We start from the raw sequence: 26,572 nt of genomic DNA on the forward strand, positions 1-26,572 counted from the left end.
TTGGAGTAGCCTGGGTGTGTGAATGCAATACATTTTGTACTTGGTACATACTGCAGTCACTGTGCCCCAGTGCTGGAGGAAATGAACACTGAGGGTGATAGATGAAATATCAATTAAGTTGGCTTTTCTTTTAATCCTGGATGGCGATGAGCTTTTGATACAACTTTCTGTAATGCTGGCCATTCCCCTTGATCTTACGGAAGCACTGCAGATAGTAGTAATGAATATCATTAAAAAATATAAGCTCACTAAAACAAAAGTTTTGTATTCAGAAAATATCAGAGAATGATTATTTCATATTTTTCACAAACAACAGTAACCACTCTGGGCAGGAAGCTTAGAAGGACAAATGAATCACCTTTTTCCCCAGAGAGTCTAACTTGGCAGCTGTTTTAAAGCACAACTGATTAATAAAGTTGTCACATTCAGCTGACATTTTAAATGAACTGAACCTTAAGTCACGAGAAATAGGCATTGATTTGTTTCAAAACCGAAATGATACTAAATTAATAGTTGCTAGCATGGTGGTAACTGAATTGAAAAATTAAAGAAGTTGTTAGATTCCCAATACTTTGAAGACACTAGTAGCATGGCATCAGGAAAAAAGAGAAACTAAATAAATGGTGCAGTAATATCTCACTGTTTTTCTTGACAATTTCAGTTGTTACTTTGATAAGGATGGAAAATTGAAAGAAAATAAACCATTGGATGAAAGATCCTTTCTGTAGAATACCTTGAATCAATAATGGAGCTAAACTTCATGCATGATTTGCAATTCACCTGGGAGAACGCAATGACAATACGCCACAAGCTGTTGTTTGGAAACGTACTGGATCAGTATTCTGAAAAATGTTTCCTTTGAAATAAGTCAAGTGTTTTGCTGTAGGTTGTTGGATACAGTAATAAATACAAACTAGGACTTCTGCTTGTAGCAAAGTTACACATAAACAAAATAAATCAACGTATCAATTCACAATACACAGTTGATGTATCCATCGTGTGAACCAAAATGAAAAGAGCATGAACGCCAGGGAGGTTCACTTAAATAACACAGAAACTCAATTTGATCAGCCTTTATATTGCATACAAAAGCTTTATTTAAGTAACATCAAAGTATAATATTCATTGCTAAAGTGAAGTGGTTAAAGCATGCAGAGATGATAAATCCAGAATCTCTCTCACTGCTACAGAATGTAGAAAACATGAAATAGTATAGCACATGGTCCTTTGGCCCACGATACTGTATGGATCTACAGAATATAAACCTACTCCATGATCAATCTTACCCTTTCCTCCTGTACAACCTATAACCTTTCATTTTTCTTACATTTTCCGTGTACTTATCCAAGAGGCTCTTAAACATCCCTATCACCACCCCAACAATGTGTATAGACACCTACCACTGTGTAAAACCCCTGATTCCGACATCTCCCCTAAACTTCCCTCTACTCACAACGGCCAATTCTCTGGTACTGGCCTGGGAAAAAGGCACTGGCTTTCCACTCTATCTATGCCTCTCAATCTTATAACATGTCAATCAAACCATTTCTCATCCTCCTTCATTCCAAAGAAAAAGCCCCAGCTCACTCAACTTTTCCTCATAAGTCACTCTAATTCAGGTAGCATCCTGGTAAATCTCCTCTGACCCCTCGCTAAAGCTTCCACATCCTTCCTACAATGAGGTGAGAGCTGCAACTATACCTCATAGCTTTTTAACTCAATCCCTGGTTTAATAATGTGAAAACATGTAGCACCCAGCTCAAAGACAGAAGCTCTGGGACCTCTTGTAGGATAAGATGGACTCTTGGCCTCACACTCTACCTATGATTTTGCATTTTATCAATTAAAACAGAGATGAGAAGGAATTGCTTTAGCCAGAGGGTAGTGAATCTGTAGAATTATTTGCGACAGATGGCCGTGTGGAGGCCAAGTCACCAAGTATATTTAAAATGAAGGCTGATGAGCACTTGATTAGTAAAGATGTCAAAGATTATGGGGAGAATGCCCATAATGGGCATGGGGTTGAGGGCACTAATAAATCAGCCAAGATATAACGGTGGAACAGACTTGATAGACTGAATGGCCTAATTCAGCTCCTATGTCTCATGGTCTTTATTATTACACTTTATTCTGTATTGTTATTGTTTTACTTTATTATAGCTCAATATTCTCATATTATGTAATGACTTTACCTGTAAAAACAGTATGTAATACAAGCTTTTCACTGTATCTTGGTACATGTGACAATAATAAACCAATACGCCTTCTTAACCACCCTACCAAATTCCACAGCAGTTTTGAGGTATCTATGGATATGGACCCCGAGATCCCTCTGTTCTTCCAACTGGTAAGAATTCTGCCAAAAACCTTTTGCTCTGCCTTTAAGTTGAATCTTCCCAAAATTTATGACTTGACATTTTTCTGGATTAAACTCCATCTGCCACTTCTCTGCATCCTGTCCATAATCCTGTGGTAACCCATCACAACCTTCTACAGCACCCTTAACACCAGTGGTCCCCAACCACAGGGCTGCAAAGCATGTTCTACCGAGTCGCGAGGAAATTATATGATTTGGTGATATGAAACGATATAAATCACCTGCACTTTTCCTCATTCTGTCACACCCACTGTTGAACTTGAATGCACGCGAGGTCATCAGTCACCTAAACGCAGTGATATCCTCGCACCAGGGATCACTGGTTGGCCTTGGGTAACCGGCCATCTCATGCGGCCGACGAGAAGTACCATTACTACTGGCCTGCAGCGTGGACAGATGGGTGCCGCCTCTAAACCTGTTTACCACTCCAAATGTTCGTGGGGAACCCGGTGCTAAAATATTCGCAGACGACCTAATTTGGGCTCAGGGTTTCGTAAGTAGCAGAGCAGCTACCTCGTTGTAATCTACTGAAAGTCATCCCTTGAGCCAAACTTTTGTTGGCCAATAGATCCTACCTACCTACAAGGAGGGCAGGCGCGTGCTGTCGCACTCCTCGCTCGGTCCGCAAGAATATTGTCAATATTAAACTGGTCCGCGATGCAAAAAAGGTTGGTGACCCCTGCTTAACACCACCAATTTTTGTGTCATCTACAAACTTGCAAACCTATTCACCTTTTCACTTCCGCACCCAGGTCATTTATAAAAGACAGAAAAAATAATGGTCCTCAAACAGATCCTTGCAGAACACCACTAGTCACCAAACTACAGGTCAAATGCCCTCACAACCACTCACTGCCTTCTGTGGGCAAAACAGTTCTAAATCCTCACAGCCAAATTTCCATGTATCCATTGCCTTATGACTTTGTAGATGTAACTTCCTTGGAGAAGCTGGTCAAACACCTTACTAAAATCAAAACTCATCACACTGTGACGAGATCAAAGGTTTATTCATTATGGACTGTGCCTTTAAAATGAGAGAGAGAGTGTGTGCCACTGATTCAGAGAGAGAGCACTGTGCAGCTTGTGAGTCACTATGGTGATGGAAGGGCAGAGCTATATAATGGACAGCTGGCATTCAGCATGTTTGGGATATATACAAAGTCAGCTGGCTTTTCAGACAGACACACAGAAGACACAGACAGAAATACAGAAGAAACTAGACAATGGGGTAACCCATTGGGGTACCCTTTGAGAGAATTGAAATAGAGCTGCCGTGGCCTGCCCTTTTGCTCTGCTTGGTGTCGCTGCTGAGACCTTTGATCTCGTCACAGTGTGATGAGTTTGATTTTAGTAAGGTGTTTGACCAGCTTCTCCAAGGAAGTTATATCTACAAAGTCATAAGGCAATGGATACATGGAAATTTAGCTGTGAGGATTTAGAACTGTTTTGCCCACAGAAGGCAGTGAGTGGTTGTGAGGGCATTTGACCTGTAGTTTGGTGACTAGTGGTGTTCTGCAAGGATCTGTTTGAGACCATTATTTTTTCTTGGTGCCACGTCCCAATTTCCATGATGGCGGATCAGCTCTCGGGTGAAAGCGGGGCTGTTGATTTTGGCGAATGAGCAATTTTATACGAATATATAATTCTGAACTTTGCCTGCATTCTGTAAGTTAGCGCGTTTTAAGTCAATTTAACCAAAAATAGTGCCGCTGTAATGCACCGTTTGTGCTAATTGGATGTCACTAACAGACAGACAGAGCATGAGAGTTTTAGTAGTATATAGCTAGACATTGGACGAGCTTTGAGTGCCCACAAAAGTGTGGGTTTTGCTCGCAGTGTGGAAAAGGGGTGACCGGTGGAAGGCTATCGCTGCGTTTAATAGCCTGGGTTGATAGCTTTACCGCGTGAAGATGGTACCCTTTTGTGTGGAATTGCTCAAAAGTTAAAACTTAAGGCGACCACTAGAATGAAGAAGGCTCAGATGCAGACATTAATAGCACAGTATTATATATCCAAGGGAAAGTTCAAAGAGGATGTGTTGGAAATGTTTGCTGAAGGTACACCTACTGAGGCTGAGCTTAAGCTTCAGGTAGAAAAACTGAAGTGTGAGCATGAGTTGCAACTAAAACAGCTTGAGGTTGTCGAAGCAGAAAAGCGGAGGCAGTATGATGCTAGAGAGGCAGAAAAACAGAGAGTTCAAGAGGGAGAGATGGCAGCAAAGAAGTCAAGTGCCAAACCTTGGTGGTGGGTTTAGTGTTAGTCGAGAAATTAAGTTGCGGCCTCCATTTGATGAAGCAGAAGTTGATAAGTACTTCCTGTATTTTGAAAAAGTGGCCCAGAATCAGCAGTGGCCAAGGGACCAGTGGACTGTTTTGTTACAAAGTGTAATTAAAGGGAAGGCTCAGCAAGCGTATTCTGCTCTGACCCTTGAAGAGGCAACTGATTATAACACAGTGAAAGATGCTGTGTTTAAGGTTTATGAGTTGGTTCCAGAGGTGTACAGACAAAAGTTTCGAGATTTGAGGAAGTCTTGGAACCAAACAAATGTGGAGTTTGCCCATGAAAAACAAGTGTACTTCAATCGTTGCTGTACCTCAAAAGGGGTGGATGAGGATATTAACAACTTAAAAGAGTTGATTTTGGTTGAAGAGGTTAAAGGTTGCGTCCCTGTTGACATAAGGACATAGTTAGAGAAGAAAGAGGCTATGATCCTTTCAGTGTCTGCTAGGTTAGCAGACAAGTATGCCTGTGGTGAACTACATATACCTGTCTGGACACGCCCCTCTGCTGACTGCTCCTGTGGCTCCTCCCACAGACCCCTGTATAAAGGCGGTTGGAGGCACTGCTCCTCCCTCAGTCTCCAGGATGTTGTGTGGTGGTCTCTTGCTACTAATCGTGGTGTCTTGCAGCTAATAAAAGCCTATCGTTCGCCTCCCATCTCCGAGAGTTATTGATGGTGCATCAATGCCTTAACCCATAAGTTTTTCCTCGAGTAAGAGCTACCAAAAGAGAAACAAAGATAACGCACAGGTTAAACCGAAAAGTAAGTCAGGAACTAGTGACAAAAGTAAGGAGGAAGGAAAGCAGTCAAAAGGAAAGTTTTCCAGTTTTACATGTCACTTTTGTAAGAAGCATGGTCATGTGGCAGCTAATTTCTTTGCTTTGAAAAGGGAAAAAGGAAAAGAAAAGGAGACAATTCCAAAAGCTTGTGTTCAGTCGGTTGAGACACCGCTAAGGAAGGAGGGGTTGACCGAGTGCAAGAGGGATTTGAGTGGTTCATCTCAAATGGGTTTGTGTCTGTAAAAGAGGGGTCAACCCCGGTTCCAGTGAGAATCTGGTGAGACACTGGAGTTTTTCAGTCACTAATACTGGACAGTGTTTTGGAATTCGGTGATGAAACGAAAACTGATTAAGTAAATATTACCAAAGGTATTGGAAAGGGGACTATGTCTGTGCCTTTGCATAGAGTAGTTTTGAAATGCAAATTGATATCACGACCTGTTAAGATAGGGGTATGATCTGAATTTCCGATAGACAACGTTGATGTGTTGCTTGGTAATGACCTTGCAAAGCCGAATTTGCAGAACTCTCAGAGAAAAATGAAGGTCTGGTATGACAGAAAAGCTAGAGAACAGATATATCATGTTGGAGATAAGGTTCTGGTTCTGTTCCCCTTCCTGACCAATTCCCTTCAAGCAAAATTTAGTGGACCATACCAGATAATTAAGAAAATTGACTCTTTGAATTATGTTGTTAGGATTCCTAACCGAAGGAAGGTAACTCAAGTGGTGCACGTAAATATGATAAAGCCTCATCATAACTCAGAGACGGCACCTGTGAGTACTGTTATGAAAACAAGTGGAGTCGTGGAGACTGGTAATGAGGTACCAGATAATTTTAACAAGCTAAGTAAAGTCTCAACAAGGCTCAAGAATTCTGTTGTTTTGGAAAACATTGACAGTAAAATCCATCATTTGGAGCCTGACCAGCAAAATCAATTGAGGGGACTAATTAGCAAGTATGAGGATTTATTCCCTGACGTTCCCAAATAAAGCACAGCTGCCGTGCATGACGTAATTGTAGATCAAGTTGACCTGATTAAGCAGCATCCTTACAGAATGAATTCAGAAAAAAATAAAATGGCTGAACAAGAAATTGGATACATGCTGGCAAACGGTATCATTAGGCCATCTACCTCAGAATGGGCATCACCCTGCGTTATATACATGAAAGTTAATGCAGTGACCAAGACAGATGCTTATCCTATCTGGAAAGTGGATGACTGTGGGTAAAGCTAAGTACCTTACAAAGATTGACCTGTTAAAGGGATACCGGTGTGTTCCCTTGACAAAAAGGGCTAGAGAAATCTCTGTGTTTGTAACCCCATCTGGACTGTATGAGCATAATGTTTTACCCTTCGGAATGAAAAATGCTCCAGGGACATTCCAAAGAATGATTAATTCTGTGATTCGAGGTTTAGAAAATACAGGGGCTTATATTGATGATTTGGTTGTATGGAATGACACGTGGGAAGAGCATCTCTTGGCAGTAAAGAAGCTGTTTGACATGCTTTTCAAGGACAATCTTACTGTCAACCTCACTAAGAGTGAATTTGGCCATGCCACTGTTACGTATCTTGGCTATGTAGTAGGCCAGGGTCAACCGGCTCCTGTGCAGGCCAAGGTTCAGGCTGCTGCTGAGGTTCCTGTTCCAACGGGCAAGAAAGCTTTCAGAAGGTTTTTAGGAATGGTTGGGTATTACCGTAAGTTCTGTAAAAACTTTGCGGATATTGCTCTCCCCCTAACAAAACTACTAGGAAGAGTGAAAGGTTTGTATGGAGTGACCTTTGCCAGGAGGCAATTGAACACCTGAAAACCATTCTGTGTTATCAACCAGTGCTCAAAGCACCTGATTTTACGAAACCATTTTCTATAGCGGTAGATGCTAGTGACAAAGCTGCTGGGGCAGTATTGCTACAAAAAGGTGATGATGACATTGAACATCTTGTAGCTTATTTCTCAAAGAAATTTAATGTGCACCAGAGAAATTACTCCACTGTTCAAAAGGAGTTGCTATCACTCATTTTAGCTTCGCAACATTTTGTTGTCTATATATGTCCTGCGCAGAAACCACTTGTGGTTTACACTGACCATAATCTATTAGTGTTTCTAAGTAAGATGAAGGATAAGAATAGAAGGTTACTAAACTGGAGTCTGATCTTGCAAGAAAATGACATGGAAATAAGACATGTGAAAGGTACTGACAACATTATAGCAGACTGTTTGTCCAGATGTTAAGTTAAAATTTGTATACGCTTTTGCTACGTTACCTGATAATTACACATGTATTTATTCAAACAGGGAGGTGTGACAAAATCCTAAGGTTTATTTATTATGGACTGTGCCTTTAAAAAGAGAGAGAGGTGGGAGGGGGAGTGGGGGAGAGAGAGGGACAGGGAGAGGGGGAGGGGGCAGCTCATGAGTCACTATTGTGATGGAAGGGCGGAGCAATGTAATGGACAGCTGGCATTCAGCATGTTTGGAATATATACAAGGTCAGCTGGCTTTTCAGAAAGTGTGGGTTTTGCAGTGTGGAAAAGGGGTGACTAGTGGAAGGCGTGTTTAACCCTTGCCTGGGTTGATAGCTTTACCGTGTGAAGACGGTACCCTTTTGTGTGGTCACAGACTTTAACAGGACTTTGGAGGACAACATGGGATGATCGACGGCATCGGCTTACTTGGAAAACAAAATCACCCCTCTCTCTCTCTCCCCCCTCAATTCTACTCAACTCAATATCACGAACTAAACTGACTTTGTTCCTATACCATAATAAAACTGTATCATTTACCACCTAAGTTCAAAGTTTGGGGTTTTATATTTACACACTTATATATGCATAAACTCTGCTAACCTATTTGATTTACTATGTTACATACATACTAATAAATAGTGTTTTGTTAATTGCAAAACCAGACTCCAGGTGTGTTCCATTTCTGCTGGTTCTTTTAACCGGTTACGGGGTACGTAACAACACCCACCACCCCATCTTCATCAATTTATTTTGTCACCTCTTCTCCTCAAATACTCAATTAGACTCATGAGGCATGACTTGTCTCTCTCAAAGCTATGCTGACTATTCCTAGTGAGACCATGCTTCTTTAAATGTAGTAACCTAGGGTATATCTTGTCTGGCCCTAGTGAATTATCTAGCCTAATGTTATTTAGAAGATCTAACACTGCCTCTTTCTTAACCTTGACATGCTCCAGCATATTGGTCTGTTCTACGCTTACTGACATTCAAAGTCCCTATCCCTGGTGAACACTAAGGACTTCCTCTATCTTTTCTGCCTCCAGACACGTTTCCCTCATTATCCCTGTTTGGACCTATACTTGCTCTAGGCATCACCCTGCTCCTCACAGATGTGAAGAATGTCTTGGGATTTTCATTCATCCTACAAGGCCTTCCCATGTTCCTTTTTTGACATTCCCAAATCCCTTTTTAAATTTCTACCTGGCTACATTGTAACTCTGTGCAGCCCTGTCTGATCCTTGTTTCCTTCCTCTTGACTAGATGTTCTACATCTCATCAACCACCGTTCCTTCACCCTACTGCGCTTTCCCCGTCTCAGTGGCAGAAACCTATCCAGATCCCCATGCGAGTGATCAACCTACACATTTCTGCTGTGCATTTCCCTAACAACATCTCTTCTCAATCTACACTCAAAAAATTCCTGCCTAATAGCACAATTAGTCTTATCCTAATTAAATACTTTCCTATATTGTCTGTTCCTATCCTTGTCCATGGCTATCTTAAATATCAAGGAACTCAGGTCACTATATCCAAAATGCTCTCGCACCAAGAGATGTCACCTGACCAGGTTCACTATCAAGTACCAGATCCAGTATGACCTCTGCTCCACATTGTGTCAGGAATCCTTTCCTGACACACGAAACAGCTTCTACCCTTTATAAACCTTTTATACCAAGGAGGTGCCAATCTACCCATGACAATAACCTTGTTATTTTTACACCTTTCCAAAATTTGATTACTTAAGTGCTGCTCAGTGTCCCCGGTGATTTTTTTGGGGGGTCCCATAGAATACTCCCAATAAAGTGTTCGCTTCTTACCTGTTTCTGACCTCTACCCACACTGACTCAGTAGACAATCCCTCCATGACATCCTTCTTTTCTGCAGCTGTGATCCTGTCCCAGAATAGCAATGCCATTTCCCCACCTCTTATCTCCCTATTACTTTGAAACCTCTAAATGCCATCTGAAGGCCAATCCTACCCGTGTAATAGCCAAGTTTCTGTAATTGCATAATTCCATGTACTGATCCATGCTAAAGTTCATCACCCTTGTTCTTCTTGCACAAAGCTAAGCACATTTCAACACATCCAGCTCACTGCATTAATGCCCTCTCCACTGCTTCTTCTTCCTCAGAGTTCCTCTGCACATTACATCCATCCTTACACCAACTACTCCATCATCTGACCTAAAACTCTGGTTTGCATCACTCTGCCAACATAATTTAAATCCTCACCAACAGCTCTAACAAACCTGCTTGCAAGGTCATTGATGTAACCGCATCCCTTATGTACAGAGGGACGTGTCCTTAGATTGTCATCCTCTGCATTCCTCACTTTCATCTCTAATTTTAATACAACTCAGATTTTACATCTTTGAGCTGAAGGTTATTTGTTCAGTTTCAGCTGTTGATTGCCTCCCATTGCTCACAGCTCCCTCCTTGTGCTCAGTAGGGTTCTGAATTCAATTTGGTCTATGATGTCCACTTCGTCTTCAGTTTTTCTTTTAAACTCATTTTGTGCTGTTGGTGTTGCTCAGAAGCAACTGTGGCCTAACTTCAACAGTTCCCCCCCGCCCCCACCCACCATTGAGATGATCAGCTGCCATTTTGAACTGTTATAGTTCTTCTGCAGAACTGTTCCCACAGTGCTATAATAAAAATAAATATTATTTTAGAAATACTCAGAGACAAATACTACAAAGTTCATTGAGGACTTATTTGGCTTTCCTTGTTTTCACATATGCTATCTTTTGGTGGTGTTTTCCATTGACAGAAGGTTAGTTTTCAGTCATAAATTAACTTTTACATATACTGTCATGACCTTTATCCCTTTCAAGAATGTTCAGTCTGCTAGATCCACGCACATATTTACTCATTTTCACCTTGAATTTCTTAGCTTTTAATTGCAGCCATTAGCTGAATAACCTGCTTTTCTTTTCAACCCCTCAGCAAGGTGTCACAATAATAAAAATAATCTAGAACACAACACTAACTTAGTATGATGGAGGATGTCTGCAAGCATCATAATTCAAGACAAGATACTGGGTATGATTCAAACCAGCAAAGTTCACCTTACCTGTGTATCAAACACATTGGTGAGGTCCACCCTATACTGGTGATACAGGCAGTCCGAGAGCAAGCGACTATCATGGATCACCTGAATCATATAAAAACATGAAATGTTATCTTAACTACTATGAAATACACAATGAAAATAACCTGGATTTAAGTATGCATCTCCTTAAATGCACTTCAAGGCATAATTTATGACAAGACTGTACCCTTACACTTGATAGCTCTCCCAGATGGCGCTTATTGAAAACCTTTTATTAAAATCCAAATAGGTCCTTTAATATTGATGATATAAAATATGCAATTCCCAGTGGTTTCATTGGTTAACGCAGTATTTATCAATTTAAATCACTTGCTTAAAGCAGGATGTTGGTGGAGCTGAATGCAAGAGTGATTAAAATGAAACAGCTCAAAGAAAGAGGGCAGTAGATGGAGTTTAGCATAAAGCCTACACAGCTGAAAAAGACAGGCATAATCAACTTCTGAATTTTGATATTTCAATGAAATCATTTTTCATTCTTCTAAACTCAATATAGGAATCAGCCACTCCACACAAGACAACACTCCACTGCAGCTATCAGTCTGTTGAATTTTATACATTCACTGTAAGGCAGAAATAAAGCAGGTCTTTGTATACCACTAAAGACTCCAGCCAATTTCTACAATGTTCTGTGGAGAGCATTCTAACCAGCTGTATCACAGCCTGGTTTGGAGGGGTCACAATGCAGAGTATCTGAGAAAGTTGAAGAGGGCTGTACACTTAACCAACGGGCATCAGCCTTCTCACCATCGAGAACATCTTCAAAAGACAATGACTTATTAAGGACCCTCATCATCCAGGACATGCTCTCTTCTCATTACCGTCATTAGTCCAGGAGCCTGAAGACATACACTGAATGTTTTAGGAATAACTCCTCTTCTGCCATTAGATTCTGACCAGCCAATGAACCAATCCATGAAGACTACCTCACTATTTTTGCCCTTTTTGCACTACTTATTTAATGGTTAAATACGTATTTTTATTTTATTAATATTTTATGTATTGCACTGTACTGCTGCCACAAAACAAATTTCATGACATACATCAGTGATAATAAAGCTGATTCTGATATTTTTTAAGTAATAAACCCAATATACCAAGCATACCAGATGTGGTATCATTAAATCCAAAATATTAATTAAATTATACTACTTGTATTCCAATATTCTGTAATAAAGGTCAACATCACCAGTTTTAATTGCATTGAGAAATACATTGGTGCTGCTTCCAGCACTTGTTCCAAACTTGTCAATTTTAAAGTTCAAAGTAAATTTATTATCAAAGTACATATATGTCACCATATGTAACCCTGAGATTCATTTTCTTGCAGGTATACTCAAATCCATAATAGAATAATAAACATAACAGAATCAATCAAAGACCACACCAACACGGATGTTCAACCAGTATGCAAAAGACAAACTATACAAATACAAAAATAATGATCAATAAATATCAAAAAATGAGATGAAAAATCCTTGAAAGCGAGTCCACAGGTTGTGGGAACATTTCAATGATGGGGCAGGTGAAGTTGAGTTAAGTTATCCTCTTTGGTTCAAGAGCCCGATGGTTGAAGGATAGCAACTGTCCCTGAACCAGGTGGTGCAAGTCCTGAGACTCCAGCACCTTCTTCCTGATGGCAGCAATGAGAAGAGAGCATGTCCTGGGTGGTGGAGGTCCCTGAAGCTGATTGTCACTTCTGTCCTCAAATTCACCTGGACTATCTTTGATACTTCCTTTTCGGGATCATTCTGTCTTCTTCTCAGGGGACAATCTTGCCACTTACATTTTCAAACACAAAACCCTGCAACTCCCAGTGTTAACTCCATTATGGATACAATTCATTTGTGTCAACTTCTCCATCTCTGTTGCACTTGTTCTCAAGACTCTTTCCTGAGGGTTTCAGAAATGAGCACTTACATCTGTAAAAATAGCTTTCTCTTTGCTATAGTTGATGGAGCCCACTCACACATTTTTTCCATTCCCTGCATATCTGGTCTCACCATCTACCCTTTTTCAGCTAGAACAAGAATTCTTTGCTCCTTAACTTTTACCCCCACCAGTTTCTGCATCGAACACATCTTCCACAATTTCCATGAGTTCCCAAACTGATCTCATGACCAGTAACAGCTTCCCTCTTCTTTTCTTCCTGCTTTCCTCATGGATCACTTTCCTCAGCCTGCTAATCCCTCCCTACCCATGCCCCCACTTCCCTTTCAACCACAAGAGCTGTAACCGTCCCTTCACCTCCTCCATCACTGTCATCCAGGTACCGGTATGTAAAAAGCCCTTATAAGTGAGGCAGAGGTTAACCTGCAACCAGTGGCCTTCTCTACATTGGTAAAACCAAATGTAGACTAGGTGAAGGTTCTGCAGAGCACTGTACCCTGTCCACCAAGACAGTCTTGAGTGTCAAGTTCTGTTGTTAATTCTCCTTCCCACTCTCACACCAATGTTTCTATCCTCAGCCTTCTTCACTGCTAGAGGCCAAAGTCAAATCAGAACATCTCACATTCCATGGGTAGTGTACAACCCAATGTTCAAATTTCAGGTAACCTGCACTCTTGGTGTTCTCCTCTCCTTCTTACTTACCTGTCTGCCTAGTTTTCTTCTCCAATTCCCCAGCGTACACGTGGTTTGATTTGTTCATCATCCACATCCCATCTGCTTCCATCTAACAACCTGTAAGCATCTAATCCTCTCCCCCCACACCCCATTTTCTGGTTGCATCAGTTTATTGTGGTTCCACCCATCATCTACCAGCTTAGACCTCATCCCTACTACACTGAATATGCTACCATTATTTCCTCTTCCCTTTTAATCCTAATGGAGGGTCGTGATTTGAAACATTAACTTACCATGATTGACCTGCTGAGCTTTTCAAGTGTTCCAAATTCTGCAGTCTTGTTTTCATTATTTCTAACTTCTTGCTGTGCTTGGATATTAACTGTGCATTATGTACAAGAGCCCACACTCCCTCTGAAAACCAGTACCACTTGATACATTACCACATACAAATAAATCTGTTTCTATGCTTTCATCACATTTATTTATTTTAGAGACAGAAACAGGCCTTTCTAGCCCATCAAGCATACACTACACAATTACACCCATGTGACTAATTAACTTACTAACCTGTACATCTTTGGACAATGGGAGGAAATTGGAACACCCAGAGGAAACCAATGCGGTCACAGGGAGAACGTACAAACTCCTTACAGACAGCAGCATTATTTACATCTTTGATGCTATGGACAGTTCAGCTAACTTCTTCAAATCCTTTTGTAGCTTCCTCATTGATTAGTTTTCCCTTAATTTGTACAGGAAACTGATACATTATACTCGGATCCCTGAGTTATGTTACAAATATGCAAAAAGCTGAGATTCCAAGCATTGACTCTTATAATAGCTCAATTGTTACACCAGTGTGTTTTTTCTTTGAATCATTTTGCCAATTCTCAACATGCCCTAATTTCAGAATAACCTTAAAAGGCACCTGATTGAAATGAGGATCCAATTATTCTACATTTACTGGCTGCCCTATTACTTAAGTTCTCCAAAATCTACTGCAAAATAAATAGACGTTTGTTTGTTATGTGCTGTGTTGTATGACATGGGCGATCATGGCCTTTCCTTGACCATGATTGTTCTTGGCAAATTTATTTATTTATTTAAAACAGGCACGCTTTGCCATTGCCTTCCTCTGGGCAGTGTCTTTACAAGACGGGTGACCCCAGCCATTATCAATACTCTTCAGAGATTGTCTGCCTGGTGTCAGTGGTTGCATAGCCAGGGCTTGTGATATGCACCAGCTACCCACACAACCATATCCACCTACTTTCACGGCTTCACATGTCTCTGATGGTGGGTTGAGCAGTTGCTATACTTTGTCCAAGGGTGACCTGCACACTAGTAGAGCACCTTACATTTCCTTTGGTAGAGCTGCATCTGCACCCCACCACCCAAAATGGACGATAACAGTCCAATCTTACTCTGATTTTTTAAGTTTTGTTAATAATATCTTAACAGATTAACTGACCCAGATGCCCAACATTTAATCCTCTATCAGTTATGCTAAACGTGCTATGTAAGTAGTAACAATGCATTGTATTCTGCCTCCGAAATTCATTCCATTAACATCAGTGTTAAGGTTTATCATAGTGAAGGCTGATAAAGTCCTCTGCAATTTTTTTTCTTTCCCCCTTCTTTATCGAACATCAGAATTGTGTTTGCTGCCAGTCTGAAGAGATCAACTGAATTTGGGAATATACTGACTGAAGGAGTTTTACATTTTTAACATAATGTACAGGCTGTCCATTTCAAAGCAAATTTAGATCTTCATAAACCTGCAGATCACAAATTGTAAAATGAATTATGGCAGATAGAGGAAAATGCACCTTTTACAGCAATTGTAAATAATTTCAATTCCACAGACTGAAGACACAAATATGGCCAAATATAATTACCTTCAATACATTAATGTCTTCAAGAACTATCTTAAGTCCATTTTTAAATGCCGCTGCTCCAAGAAGAAAAATATCAAAGAGGTAAATCCTATCATTTGTTGAAATCTAGAGAACAAGTAACAAGAATTAAATAATGCATAAACATAGAAATGTGTTATTAAAGCAATGAAGCAATAAGGCTCTGGATTGGAAACCAATACCAAATGCTTCAAGAACAAAAGTACAGTTTACAGTAAAAAGTACTCAAATTACTGTGTCACAGCTTGTGAGTCTATTTGTTCAAATATAGTCATCTCCACTCAACCTTAGCTGCATTTTCAGAATGGCCAGGCATCAATAAATTCCTGGAGCATCATAGCATTCAAGTTGAACCTTCTTGTACGGAACATTTAAAAAACTGTACTGAAAATCAAGGCTTCCTTACTGCACAGCACAGCATGCAGGGACAAACCTTTTTATTCAGAATGGAGAATGTGATCTGGCACTAGGAGACATAAACAAAGTATTTTAATCACTACTTTTGAGATGTAATAAAAAAGGTATTCTAGATGAACTGTATCTGTCAAAAAAAGTTTAGGAACTTCTAAAAACATAGATTGCTTTATTTGTCACATATACATTGAAATATCAAAAGATACAGTGAAATAAATCGTTTCCATCAATGACTAACACAGCCCAAGGATGTGCTGGGCACAGCATGCAACTGTTGCCATAATTCAGGCACCAACCCAGCACACCCACAACTTACCCATCTTAACCTGTATGTCTTCGGAACGTTAGAGGAAACTAGAGCATCCAGAAGAAATCCATGTGATCATGGGGAGAATGTATAAAGTGTGAAAACAGGTTGGTGCGCTGTAATAGCGTTACGCTAACTGCAATGCTATGTGCCATCCTATATTCATCCCTTTCAGTAAAAGGATCAGGGAGTAAAACAAACCTTTTGTATTCAAGCCATATATGAAAACGTAATTAAGCAACAGCATTCTGCAGTCTGTAGAAGTCTATGTTTCAAGTACAGTACATGTAGGCTGTGAGAGGTTGAGGTACCTCTGAGAACTTCAAAGAGTTGCTTCTCAAGGTCTGGTGTACTTCAGCTGTACTCTCTTGATGTCTGGGCACCTGATGAAGTGGGGGAAGTACATTAGAAGACCTCCTTGTCAGTCTGTCTTTAGGCCTGGTTGAGACAGTCAACTACCAAGGCTTCTGCCTGGGCCAACTCTCTGCTCTTGCTTTGAAGGTACATTTGTGCCTCAGCATCAAAAGGACGCATGTAGTGTTCACTGGCTTTCAAGAGATTTTTGAGGACCAGTGACTATCTCAAGGGGTGCAGTACATCCTGAATTGGGATAGTCACGTTTTAATTTGAGAAGTACCTGCCTGAAAATGTATGCAAATAAACTTTTTTATAGAAGTAAGTATTTAAGTATCAATGACTCAGCCCTTCCATTGGATTAAAACATTACCTGCATCCAGAACAGCTTTCCGAAGCGGCAGACATTAATACCTTTCACTGCAACTCCAATCACATTCTGTTGTTTAATCTGAAAGATCTGTAAAATTCAGGCAAAAAAATACTCAAAAGTTGGTCAATTTATTTCTCTTCTGTATTCTCATCTATAACTAAAGTATACCCCTGCATCACAGCAGTTCAGGCAAGACATCCACTCCTACACAACTCATTGAGAAAAACAAACACTGAAAGCACAGCAGTTTTGTTAAATTCCGTCAAGCACGTGCATTATGGAAAATCGCAACTGGAATATCTTCTAGGATTGCAATCTCTCTGCAATGCAGAGGTGTACTGTTTTTATCTTCATTTAGATAGCCAATTAAAATTCATTTGAGTACAGATCTTGTGTGATCTTAATAATTTGACATTTAACCAAAGCATTTTTCAATTGGTTAGCTAACAGTTTACCCGATTTATCACTATGTATATAAAAATCTGTTCTGGTTTTCATTAATTGATTTTCAATTGAAGATGTAAGTAATAAACTGTGTTCCATTTGAAGCTCAACCCTTTGTTTGTAAAGCTCCTTACTAGGAGCAATCGAATATTTCTTGTCAATTTCTTTAATCTTATCAACCAATAAAAGAGTTTCCTTCTTAATACGTTTTCTCAAACCAACAGAATAGGAGATAATCTGTCCACATATATATGCTTTAAAAGTGTCCCAAAGTGTTCCGCAGGAAATTTCATCCGTGGAATTAGTTGAAATCAATCTGTTCCTTCATAAATTTAATGAAATCCAGATCTTGCAGTAAGGTAGAATCAAATCGCCATTGCTTAGTACCAGAAGCTGTATCCATTAATTTAATAGAAAGTTTCATTGAAGCATGATCAGAGATGGCTATAATGTCATAATTACAACCAGTTACAGATGGAATAAAACGAGAGTCAATGAAAAAATAGTCAATTCTCGAGTAAGAATGATAAACATGTGAGAAAAATGAAAACTCTTTGTCCTTAGGATGCAGAAATCTCCAAATATCGAAAATTCCATTATCAGTCAAAAAATAATTGATGTAAGTGGCCGATTTATTTGGTAACGTCTGAATGGATATAGATCTATCCAGCAAAGGATTTAAACAGCAGTTGAAGTCACCACCCATTATTAACGTATTGCAGCAATGTGCTACACACAGCGCTGAAATAACGACACCCAGTCGGTAAGTCGTTTCGAGACTAGTTTATTCAAACTTCCTGGTGCTGGTATTTAAATCCCTAGCGCCCGCCCTCTCTGGGCGGAAATGACGTCAGAGGTGCATTACCAAAGTCTCACCCCGCGCGCTGGCTATTTGTGAGCCGGTTCGTCTGCGCAGAAAGTGGGTCGCCACAAAACCCACCCCCCCCCCCCCCCAGAACCAGCGATACACCCCCCAATGTCCTCAGTCTGGGTCGGACTCTGTTTGGGAGGTCTGCCTCTGTGCTGCGGTGCCTGAACCGCAACCGGCTGCGCCAAGTCCACATGGGCTGGTTTGAGTCGGTCCACAGTGAAAACCTCCTCTTTCCCCCCAACGTCCAGAACGTACGTGGACCCGTTGTTGTTGATCACCCTGAATGGCCCCTCGTACGGCTGCTGTAGCGGTGCCCGGTGTCCGCCCCTTCATACAAACACAAACTTACAGTTTTGCAGTTCTTTGGGTACATGGGTCGGGGTCAGTCCGTGCTGTGAAGTTGGTACGGGGGCCAGGTTGCCGAGCCTTTCGCGTAGCCTGTCCAGGACTGCTGCAGGTTCTTCCTCTTGCCCCCTTGGGGCTGGTATGAACTCTCCTGGGACGGCCAGGGGTGCGCCGTACACCAACTCGGCCGACGAGGCGTGCAGATCCTCTTTGGGCGCTGTACGATTTCCAAGCAGGACCCAGAGAAGCTCGTCCACCCAGTTAGGTCCTCTCAGGCGGGCCATGAAAGCCGACTTCAAGTGACGGTGGAAGCGTTCCACCAGTCCGTTCGACTGTGGGTGGTAGGCAGTTGTGTGGTGCAGCTGTGTTCCCAACAGGCTGGAGGTGAACTGGGCGCCTCTGTTGGAGGTAACGTGGGCCGGTACCCCGAAGCGTGCTACCCAGGTTGCGATCAGTGCTCGAGCGCAGGAATCGGCAGATGTGTCGGTGAGCGGGACCACCTCTGGCCACCTCGTGAACCGGTCTACCACCGTTAGGAGGTACCACGCTCCTCAGGACACTGGTATCCACGTGAATGTGGTCAAACCTCCGGTGGGTGGGTTCAAACTGCTGTGGCGGGGCTTTAGTGTGCCGCTGTACCTTGGCTGTTTGGCACTGCGTGCACGTTCTGGCCCATTCACTGACCTGCTTGCGAAGTCCGTGCCACGCGAACTTGCTGGAGACCAGCTGGACGGTTGTCCTGATAGATGGGTGCGCCAAACCGTGTATGGAGTTGAAAACCCGCCGCCTCCAGGCTGCCGGGACGATGGGGCGAGGTTGGCCGGTAGCCACGTCGCACAGGAGGGTCCTATCACCTGGGCCTACGAGAAAGTCCTGCAGCTGCAAACCCGAGACTGCGGTCCTGTAGCTGGGCATCACATCGTCTGCCTGCTGCGCCTCTGCCAGTGCTGCATAGTCCACTCCCAGGGACAGGGCCTGGACAGCTGGTCTGGAGAGTGCGTCCGCCACGACGTTGGCCTTTCCTGAGACGTGCTGGATGTCCGTCGTGTACTCTGAGATGTAGGACAGATGTCGCTGCTGGTGAGCCTGAAATGCTCGGAAGTACCTGAAATGCCGGATTGCCAGATACAGTGCCAACAGCTCCCGGTCGAAGGCACTGTACTTGAGCTCGGGTGGTCGTAGGTGCTTGCTGAAAAACGCCAGGGGTTGCCAGCGACCCTCGATGAGTTGTTCCAGCACCCCACCGACTGCCGTGTTAGATGCGTCCACTGTGAGGGCAGTAGGGACGTCCATTCTGGGGTGCACTAGCATCGCGGCGTTTGCCAAGGCTTCTTTCGTTTTAATGAAAGCGGCGGCGGACTCCTCGTCCCAGGTAATGTCCTTGCCCTTACCTGACATCAGGGCGAACAGGGGGCGCATGATTCGGGCAGTTGAAGGGAGGAAACGGTGGTAGAAATTTACCATACCCACGAATTCCTGAAGGCCTTTGATCATGTTGGGTCGGGGGAAATGGCGGACTGCGTCTACCTTAGCGGGCAGAGGGGTTGCCCCGTCTTTAGTAATCCTGTGGCCCAGGAAGTCGATGGTGTCGAGCCCGAACTGGCATTTGGCTGGGTTGATTGTCAGGCCGTATTCACTCAGTTGGGGGTAGAGTTGACGGAGGTGGGACAGATGCTCCTGACGACTGCTGCTGGCTATGAGGATGTCGTCCAAATAGATGAAAGCGAAGTCCAGGTCGCGTCCCACTGCGTCCATTAACTGCTGAAACGTCTGTGCAGCATTCTTTAGGCCGAACGGCATGCGGAGAAACTCGAAAAGGCAGAAAGGGGTGATGAGTGCCGTTTCGGGGATGTCGTCCAGATGCATCGGGATTTGATGGTATCCCCAGACGAGGTCCACCTTGGAGAAGATCCGTGCGCCGTGCGGGTTTGCTGCAAAATCCTGAATGTGCGGCACAGGGTAGCGGTCCGGTGTTGTAGCTTCGTTCAGCCTGCGGTAGTTGCCGCATGGTGTTCAGCCCCCTGTTGCTTTGGGCACCATGTGCAGGGGGGATGCCCATGGGCTGTTGGACCGCCGTATGATCCCCAATTCCTCCATCCGCTTGAATTCCTCCTTCGCCAGGGGAAGGCTTCGAAGGCTTTTCTGGGGGGAGCCTTCGTGTGCGGGCGTGGAGGGGTGGTCCCTGGGTCAGAATGTGGTGCTGTACCCCGTGTCTGGGCATGGCTGCCGTGAACTGCGGTGTCAGAATCGATGGGAAGCCCACCAGGAGTCTGGTGAATTCGTTGTCCGACAGCGTGATGGAGTCCAGGTGTGGGGCCGGCAACTTGGCTTCACCCAGGGAGAACGTCTGGAAAGTCTCGGCATGTACCAGTCTTTTCCCTTGCAAGTCAACCAGCAGGCTGTGAGCTCGCAAGAAGTCCGCCCCCAGGAGTGGTTGGGCCACCGCAGCCAGTGTGAAGTCCCACGTGAACCGGCTGGCACCAAACTACAACTACAGGGTGCCGTAGGTCCGTATTGTGCTGCCGTTTGCAGCCCTCAGGGTGGGTCCTGGCTTCCTGTTGCGGGTGTCGTACCCCGTCGGGGGCAAGACGTTGATCTCCGCTCTGGTGTCGACCAAGAAGCGGCGTCCGGACTGTTTGTCCCAGACGTACAAGAGGCTGTCCTGGTGGCTAGCCGCCATAGTCATTAGTGGCAGCTGGCCCTGGCAAGGCGGGCGACAACGGCGGGCTTTTGTGTCCCACTGCTGGTGGTAGAAACACCACTGTTCACTGGCCTCCTCACTCCTGCCTGTGTTGTGTGCGCCGCTCTGCCGGGCCTGGTCTGGTCTGCTGTTGGGCGCGTGGCCTGGTAATCTGACCGATAGACGCCACGCTCTCCCTCTTGGCTTTCCACAGCAAGTCTGCCCGGGCCGCCACCTTCCGGGGGTCGCTGAAATCTGCGTCGGCCAGCAGCAGATGTATGTCCTCGGACAGTTGCTCCAGGAACGCTTGCTCGAAAATGAGGCAGGGCTTGTGTCCGTCAGCCAAGGACAGCATCTTGTTCATCAATGCTGATGGCAGTCTGTCTCCCAAACCGTCCAGGTGAAGCAGGCGGGCACCCCGCTCACGCCATGAGAGGCCAAAGGTCCCAATGAGCAGCACCTTGAATGCTTCATATTTGCGTTCTTCCGGGGGTGACTGTATGAAATCTGCAACCTGGGCGGCCGTCTCCTGGTCAAGGGTGCTCACCACATGGTAGTAACGCGTGGAATCAGAGGATATCTGCCAAATCTGGAACTGGGCTTCTGCCTGGCTAAACCACACGTGTGGTCGCAGTGTCCAGAAAGTCGGCAGTTGTAGCGAAACTGCGTGAACAGATGAAGAGTCAGTCATCTTAGGTCCAAATCCCGTTTGGACCGTCGGGGTCACCAATGTAGCGATGTGCTACACACAGCAGTCAGTAAGTCGTTTCGAGACTAGTTTATTCAAACTTCCTGGTGCTGGTATTTAAATCCCTAGCACCTGCCCTCTCCGGGCGGAAATGACGTCAGAGGTGCATTACCAAAGTCTCTCCCCGCGCGCTGGCTATTTGTGAGCTGGTTTGCCTGTGCAGAAAGTGGGTCACCACAATATATTCATTTAGATTAGGTAGAGAAGTAAATAGACTTAAAGAAATCAGGATAATCCACGTCAAATTATTAAGATTCGTCAACAGAATGGTGAAATGACAGTTAACCATGAGATAAACAAATCTTTTCAAGATTTTTATACCTCCCTGTATCATTCTGAATTTCCTCATGATCATAATACCATGCATGATTTTCTTGGGAAATTGAATTTTCCAAAATTATCATCAGAAGAACTTTTAATATTAGATACTCCTATTACGGATGCAGAAATTAAAGGTGTTATTTCCTCTACGAATTCTGGGAAAGCACCAGGTCCAGATGGGTATACAGTGGAATTTTTAAAGTGTTTTTCCTCTACTCTTTCTCCTTGGTTATGCAAGGTTTTTGAAGAAGCAATTAGACTAGGTAAATTGCCACAATCTTTTTATAGAGCTTCCATTTCTTTAATATTGAAAAAAGATAAAGACCCTACTGACTGTGCATCCTATAGACCAATATCCTTATTGAATGTAGATTCCAAGATCTTTTCCACATTACTGGCGACCAGGCTGGAGAAGGTATTACCACAAATTATCTCGGAGGATCAAACTGGTTTTATTAAAAATCGCTATTCTTTTTTCAATATTACGAGATTATTGAATATTGTTTATACTCCTTCACGCAGCACCTCAAAATGTGTCATTTCATTAGATGCGGAGAAAGCATTTGATAGAGTTGAATGGCCATATTTATTTACTGTGCTTGAGAAGTTTAATTTTAGTCCGACATTTATATCCTGGATTAAATTGATATATCATACTCCAGTAGCCTCGGTTTTTACTAACAATCAAAGATCTTTCTTTTTTCGTTTATTTCGGGGTACCAGGCAAGGCTGTCCTCTTAGTCCGTTATTATTTGATACTGCTTTAGAACCTCTGGCAATTGCTATTAGAGAATCACCGAACATTTTTGGCATTACTCATGGGATGGATATACATAAGTTATCATTATATGCAGATGATTTATTATTATTTATTTCTGATCCTAAGAAATCCATTCCCGCAGTTATATCATTGTTGGCTCAATTTAGTAATTTTTCCGGGTATAAATTAAATCTTAATAAGAGTGAATTGTTCCCCTTAAATAGACAGGTTCCAATTTATGGAAATTTACCTTTTAAATTAGTTAATGACTTTTTTTTATATACTTAGGGATTAAAATTACAAAAAATCATAAGGAGTTATTCAAGGTTAATTTTTTACCCTTAATTGATCAGATTAAATGTTGGTTCACTAAATGGTCACCATTGTCTTTATCTCTGATAGGTCGGATTAATGCTATTAAGATGATTATTTTACCCAAGTTCTTATATATATTTCAAGCGGTACCAATTTTTATTCTGAAATCCTTTTTTGACAATGTTGATTCAAAAATTTCCTCATATATATGGCAGAACAAAAATCCTAGATTAGGTAAAAGATATTTACAGAAGGCAAGGACGGAAGGTGGATTGGCATTGCCTAATTTTAGATTTTATTATTGGGCAATTAATATTCAATATTTGACATGTTGGTTAAGGGATTGGGATTTATCTCCTAGCCCTCATTGGGTAAATCTGGAAACTAAATCTGTACAAGGATTTTCATTAGGTTCTATTTTAGGGACTTCTCTTCCCTTTGCTCTTTCTAAATTGCATAAACGAATCGACAATCCGATAGTCAAACACACTTTACGTATATGGTTTCAATTTCGGAAATTTTTTGGGTTGAATCAATTTGTTTTAACTATTCCTATTGTATCCAATTTCTTTTTTCATCCTTCTATTATGGACCAAGCTTATTCAGCTTGGAAGACTAAAGGAATACTATGATTTTCTGATCTATTTTTGGATAATTGTTTTATGTCTTTTGAACAATTATCTAATAAATATAATTTGCCCAGATCTCATTTTTTTAAGATATTTACAGATTAGGAATTTCTTAAACACTGTACTTCCTACCTTTCCAAATCTTGATTCTTCGGGTATTTTGGAGAAATTGTTAGAACTAAATCCTTTTCAGAAAGGTGTAATATCAAATGTTTACAATATAATTATGAAAATACATTCAGAGGCCTTTTATAAGATTAAAAATGATTGGGAAAGAGAACTTAACTTTACTATCCCTATTGAGAATTGGGATAAAATTCTTCAATTAGTTAATTTATCCTCTATATGTGCTAAACATTCATTGATACAGTTTAAAGTTGTGCACAGGGCTCATACGTCCAAGGATAAATTGGCTCGACTTTATTTCCATATAAATCCTATATGTGACAGATGTCATTCTGAGATAGCTTCTTTAACTCATATGTTTTGGTTATGTCCGCTTTTGAAAAAATATTGGAAAGACATTTTTGATATTATTTCCATGGTATTGAACATTGATTTACAACCTCATCCTATTACTGCAATCTTTGGTTTACCAATGATGGAGTCAATCCATTTATCTTCTTCTGCTTGTCGGATGATTGCATTTCTTCCATTAATGGCTAGAAGATCTATTTTGTTGAATTGGAAAGAAATTAATCCCCCTACCGTATTTCATTGGTTTTCTCAAACTATGTTATGTCTAAATTTGGAGAAAATTAGAAGTGTCGTATATGACCCTTCTATTAAATTTGAAAAGATTTGGAGGACATTTATTCAATATTTTCACATGATGTAATTTGACCCTGTTCTAATCCTATTTGTTTTTCCGGTTTTGATTATATATATATATGTTGAGAGGATCGGAGTTGGGGACACTGATGATTTTGTAATTTTTTTATATAGATACTATAAACAGCCCATTTTTTTTCTTCTTTCCTTTTTTTTTCTTAATAGTTAGTGGTTAGTTTGTTAGTTTAGTTTTTCTTAGGGCATTAATATTTTTTTTCCTTTTTCTCTTTTCTTTTTTTTTTGTTTCGTTTATATGACATTTGTATCATTCATGATTTGGGAAGACTTAACTACCGTAGATGTCGGATTATAAGCCGCTACTTTTTCCCCACATTTTGAACAGCTTTGAACACTGCGGCCTTTACTACGGTGCGGCTAATGCATGATTTTTTTTCATGCCGCCAAAAACATTTTGCCTCGTAACAGTAGACCAATAAAATTGATGAGTAGTTCACAGAGGTCCAATGAAATTGTACGATAAATCAAGCGCACTTTCACAATTAAATTATTGTAAATCAGTCATTTGTACTCACCCTCATCAACATGGAAAACACTCGAAGAAAAGCATTGTGCTGCCTTTATGGCAGTTATTTAGTTTATAATATTTTCGCTTAGTAATTCATTTGTTAGTTAAAGTTAGAAGTGTCTTAACTATATTTGTTTTCTGTACTACATCCCGGAATGCTATGACGTCACACCCGGTTTCGCCGCGTCTTGTGGGAAAAATACCGGTTTGCGATAAACGGGAAGGCGGGGGGGGGGGGGGGGGGGGCGAGCGGCGGAGCCAAAACGCTGCTTTTAAGTTAAAGGCGATCAATAACTTTTCCTGGTAGGCTGCAGTATATATATTTTTTACCAGTCGTTAGGAGATATTGGAATGTTGTTCAGTAAAAAAGTATACGCAACGTATATTTAAAAGTAGCCGCGTTACAGGCACGGTTCGAAAAAAAGCATTTGCAATATGTATTTGTTTATGTTACCATATGGATTTAATTAAAAGTTAAAAAATCCTCACGTGTAATATCTTTCTGTGTAAATATCTCATATTACAACGTGGGACACCTGCGGCCGAAAATCCGGTGCGGCTTGTACAAGTACAAAATTGATTTTATTTCTAAAATTAGAGCCAGCGGCTTTTAATCAGGTGCGCTCTGTAGTGCGAAATCTATGGTACATTGTACTTATTGCTTGTGTATCCTTTTATGTTCATTTTAATTTTGTAAGTTTGTAATCCCATTATCTATGTACTAATCTTATCATGTTGATATTAATAAAAAGATTGAAAAAGAAAGAAAGATCTTGTGTGATAAGGGATAGCCAAGACTTTAAAGGCTTCTTACACCTTTACTCATACGCTTTACTTCTTTACAATGCAGGACAACATTTGACCCATCTACTCTACGCTACTTCTCAAAGAAATTCAATGCCATTTCCCTACATTTTCGTGTAACCTTTCCTTTCACATGTGCCCATTGACCCTACCAATTCCTCCATCAGCCATCTTTTAAGGGTTAATTAACTCACCAACCTGTGCACCTTTGGGATGTGGAAGGAAACTCAAGTGGTCATGAAGATCAAGAACAAACCTGGATGATTGGAACCAAAAAACAGCTGAACTACTTGCAGAGTCACTGTACATACACCAACTAATCCAGCCGAGTTCTAACAGAAAGTTAATGGCACAAGGTTGTTTACTTTCTCAAGACGAGATTGAACAGTTTTCCACAAATCCAAGGTTGGGGCACTATAATACACTCCTTTCTCCCTGGACAAGGAGGAGTTAGTTGTGTTTCCGAGATCCCAAGTGTGAGCCGTCTGGAGCTTAGCTCCTGGTAGAGTCACCCATAGTGGTAAGGTCAAGAGGGAGGTTCCAAACAATGAGCAATTCAACCAAGACCT

General features: G+C 41.8%; 1 protein-coding gene across 3 annotated transcripts in view; it reads right to left on the bottom strand.

Annotated features, from left to right (window-relative positions):
- The window catches only part of exd1 (exonuclease 3'-5' domain containing 1), a 111,291-nt gene that overhangs the window by 17,010 nt on the left and 67,709 nt on the right, over window positions 1-26,572 (bottom strand). For 2 of the 3 annotated variants that reach the window (XM_073040381.1, XM_073040378.1), the window contains exons 6-8: window positions 16,730-16,816; window positions 15,264-15,368; window positions 10,762-10,842 (exon numbers count right to left, since the gene is read on the bottom strand). In XM_073040381.1, the coding sequence (XP_072896482.1) occupies window positions 10,762-10,842; window positions 15,264-15,368; window positions 16,730-16,816 (273 nt within the window). The remainder of the gene's footprint in view (window positions 1-10,761; window positions 10,843-15,263; window positions 15,369-16,729; window positions 16,817-26,572) is intronic. The other variant, XM_073040380.1, reaches the window with a different exon arrangement.

Source organism: Hemitrygon akajei, chromosome 3, assembly GCF_048418815.1.
Source record: "Hemitrygon akajei chromosome 3, sHemAka1.3, whole genome shotgun sequence".
In the NCBI taxonomy this organism is placed as follows: Eukaryota; Metazoa; Chordata; class Chondrichthyes; order Myliobatiformes; family Dasyatidae; genus Hemitrygon; species Hemitrygon akajei.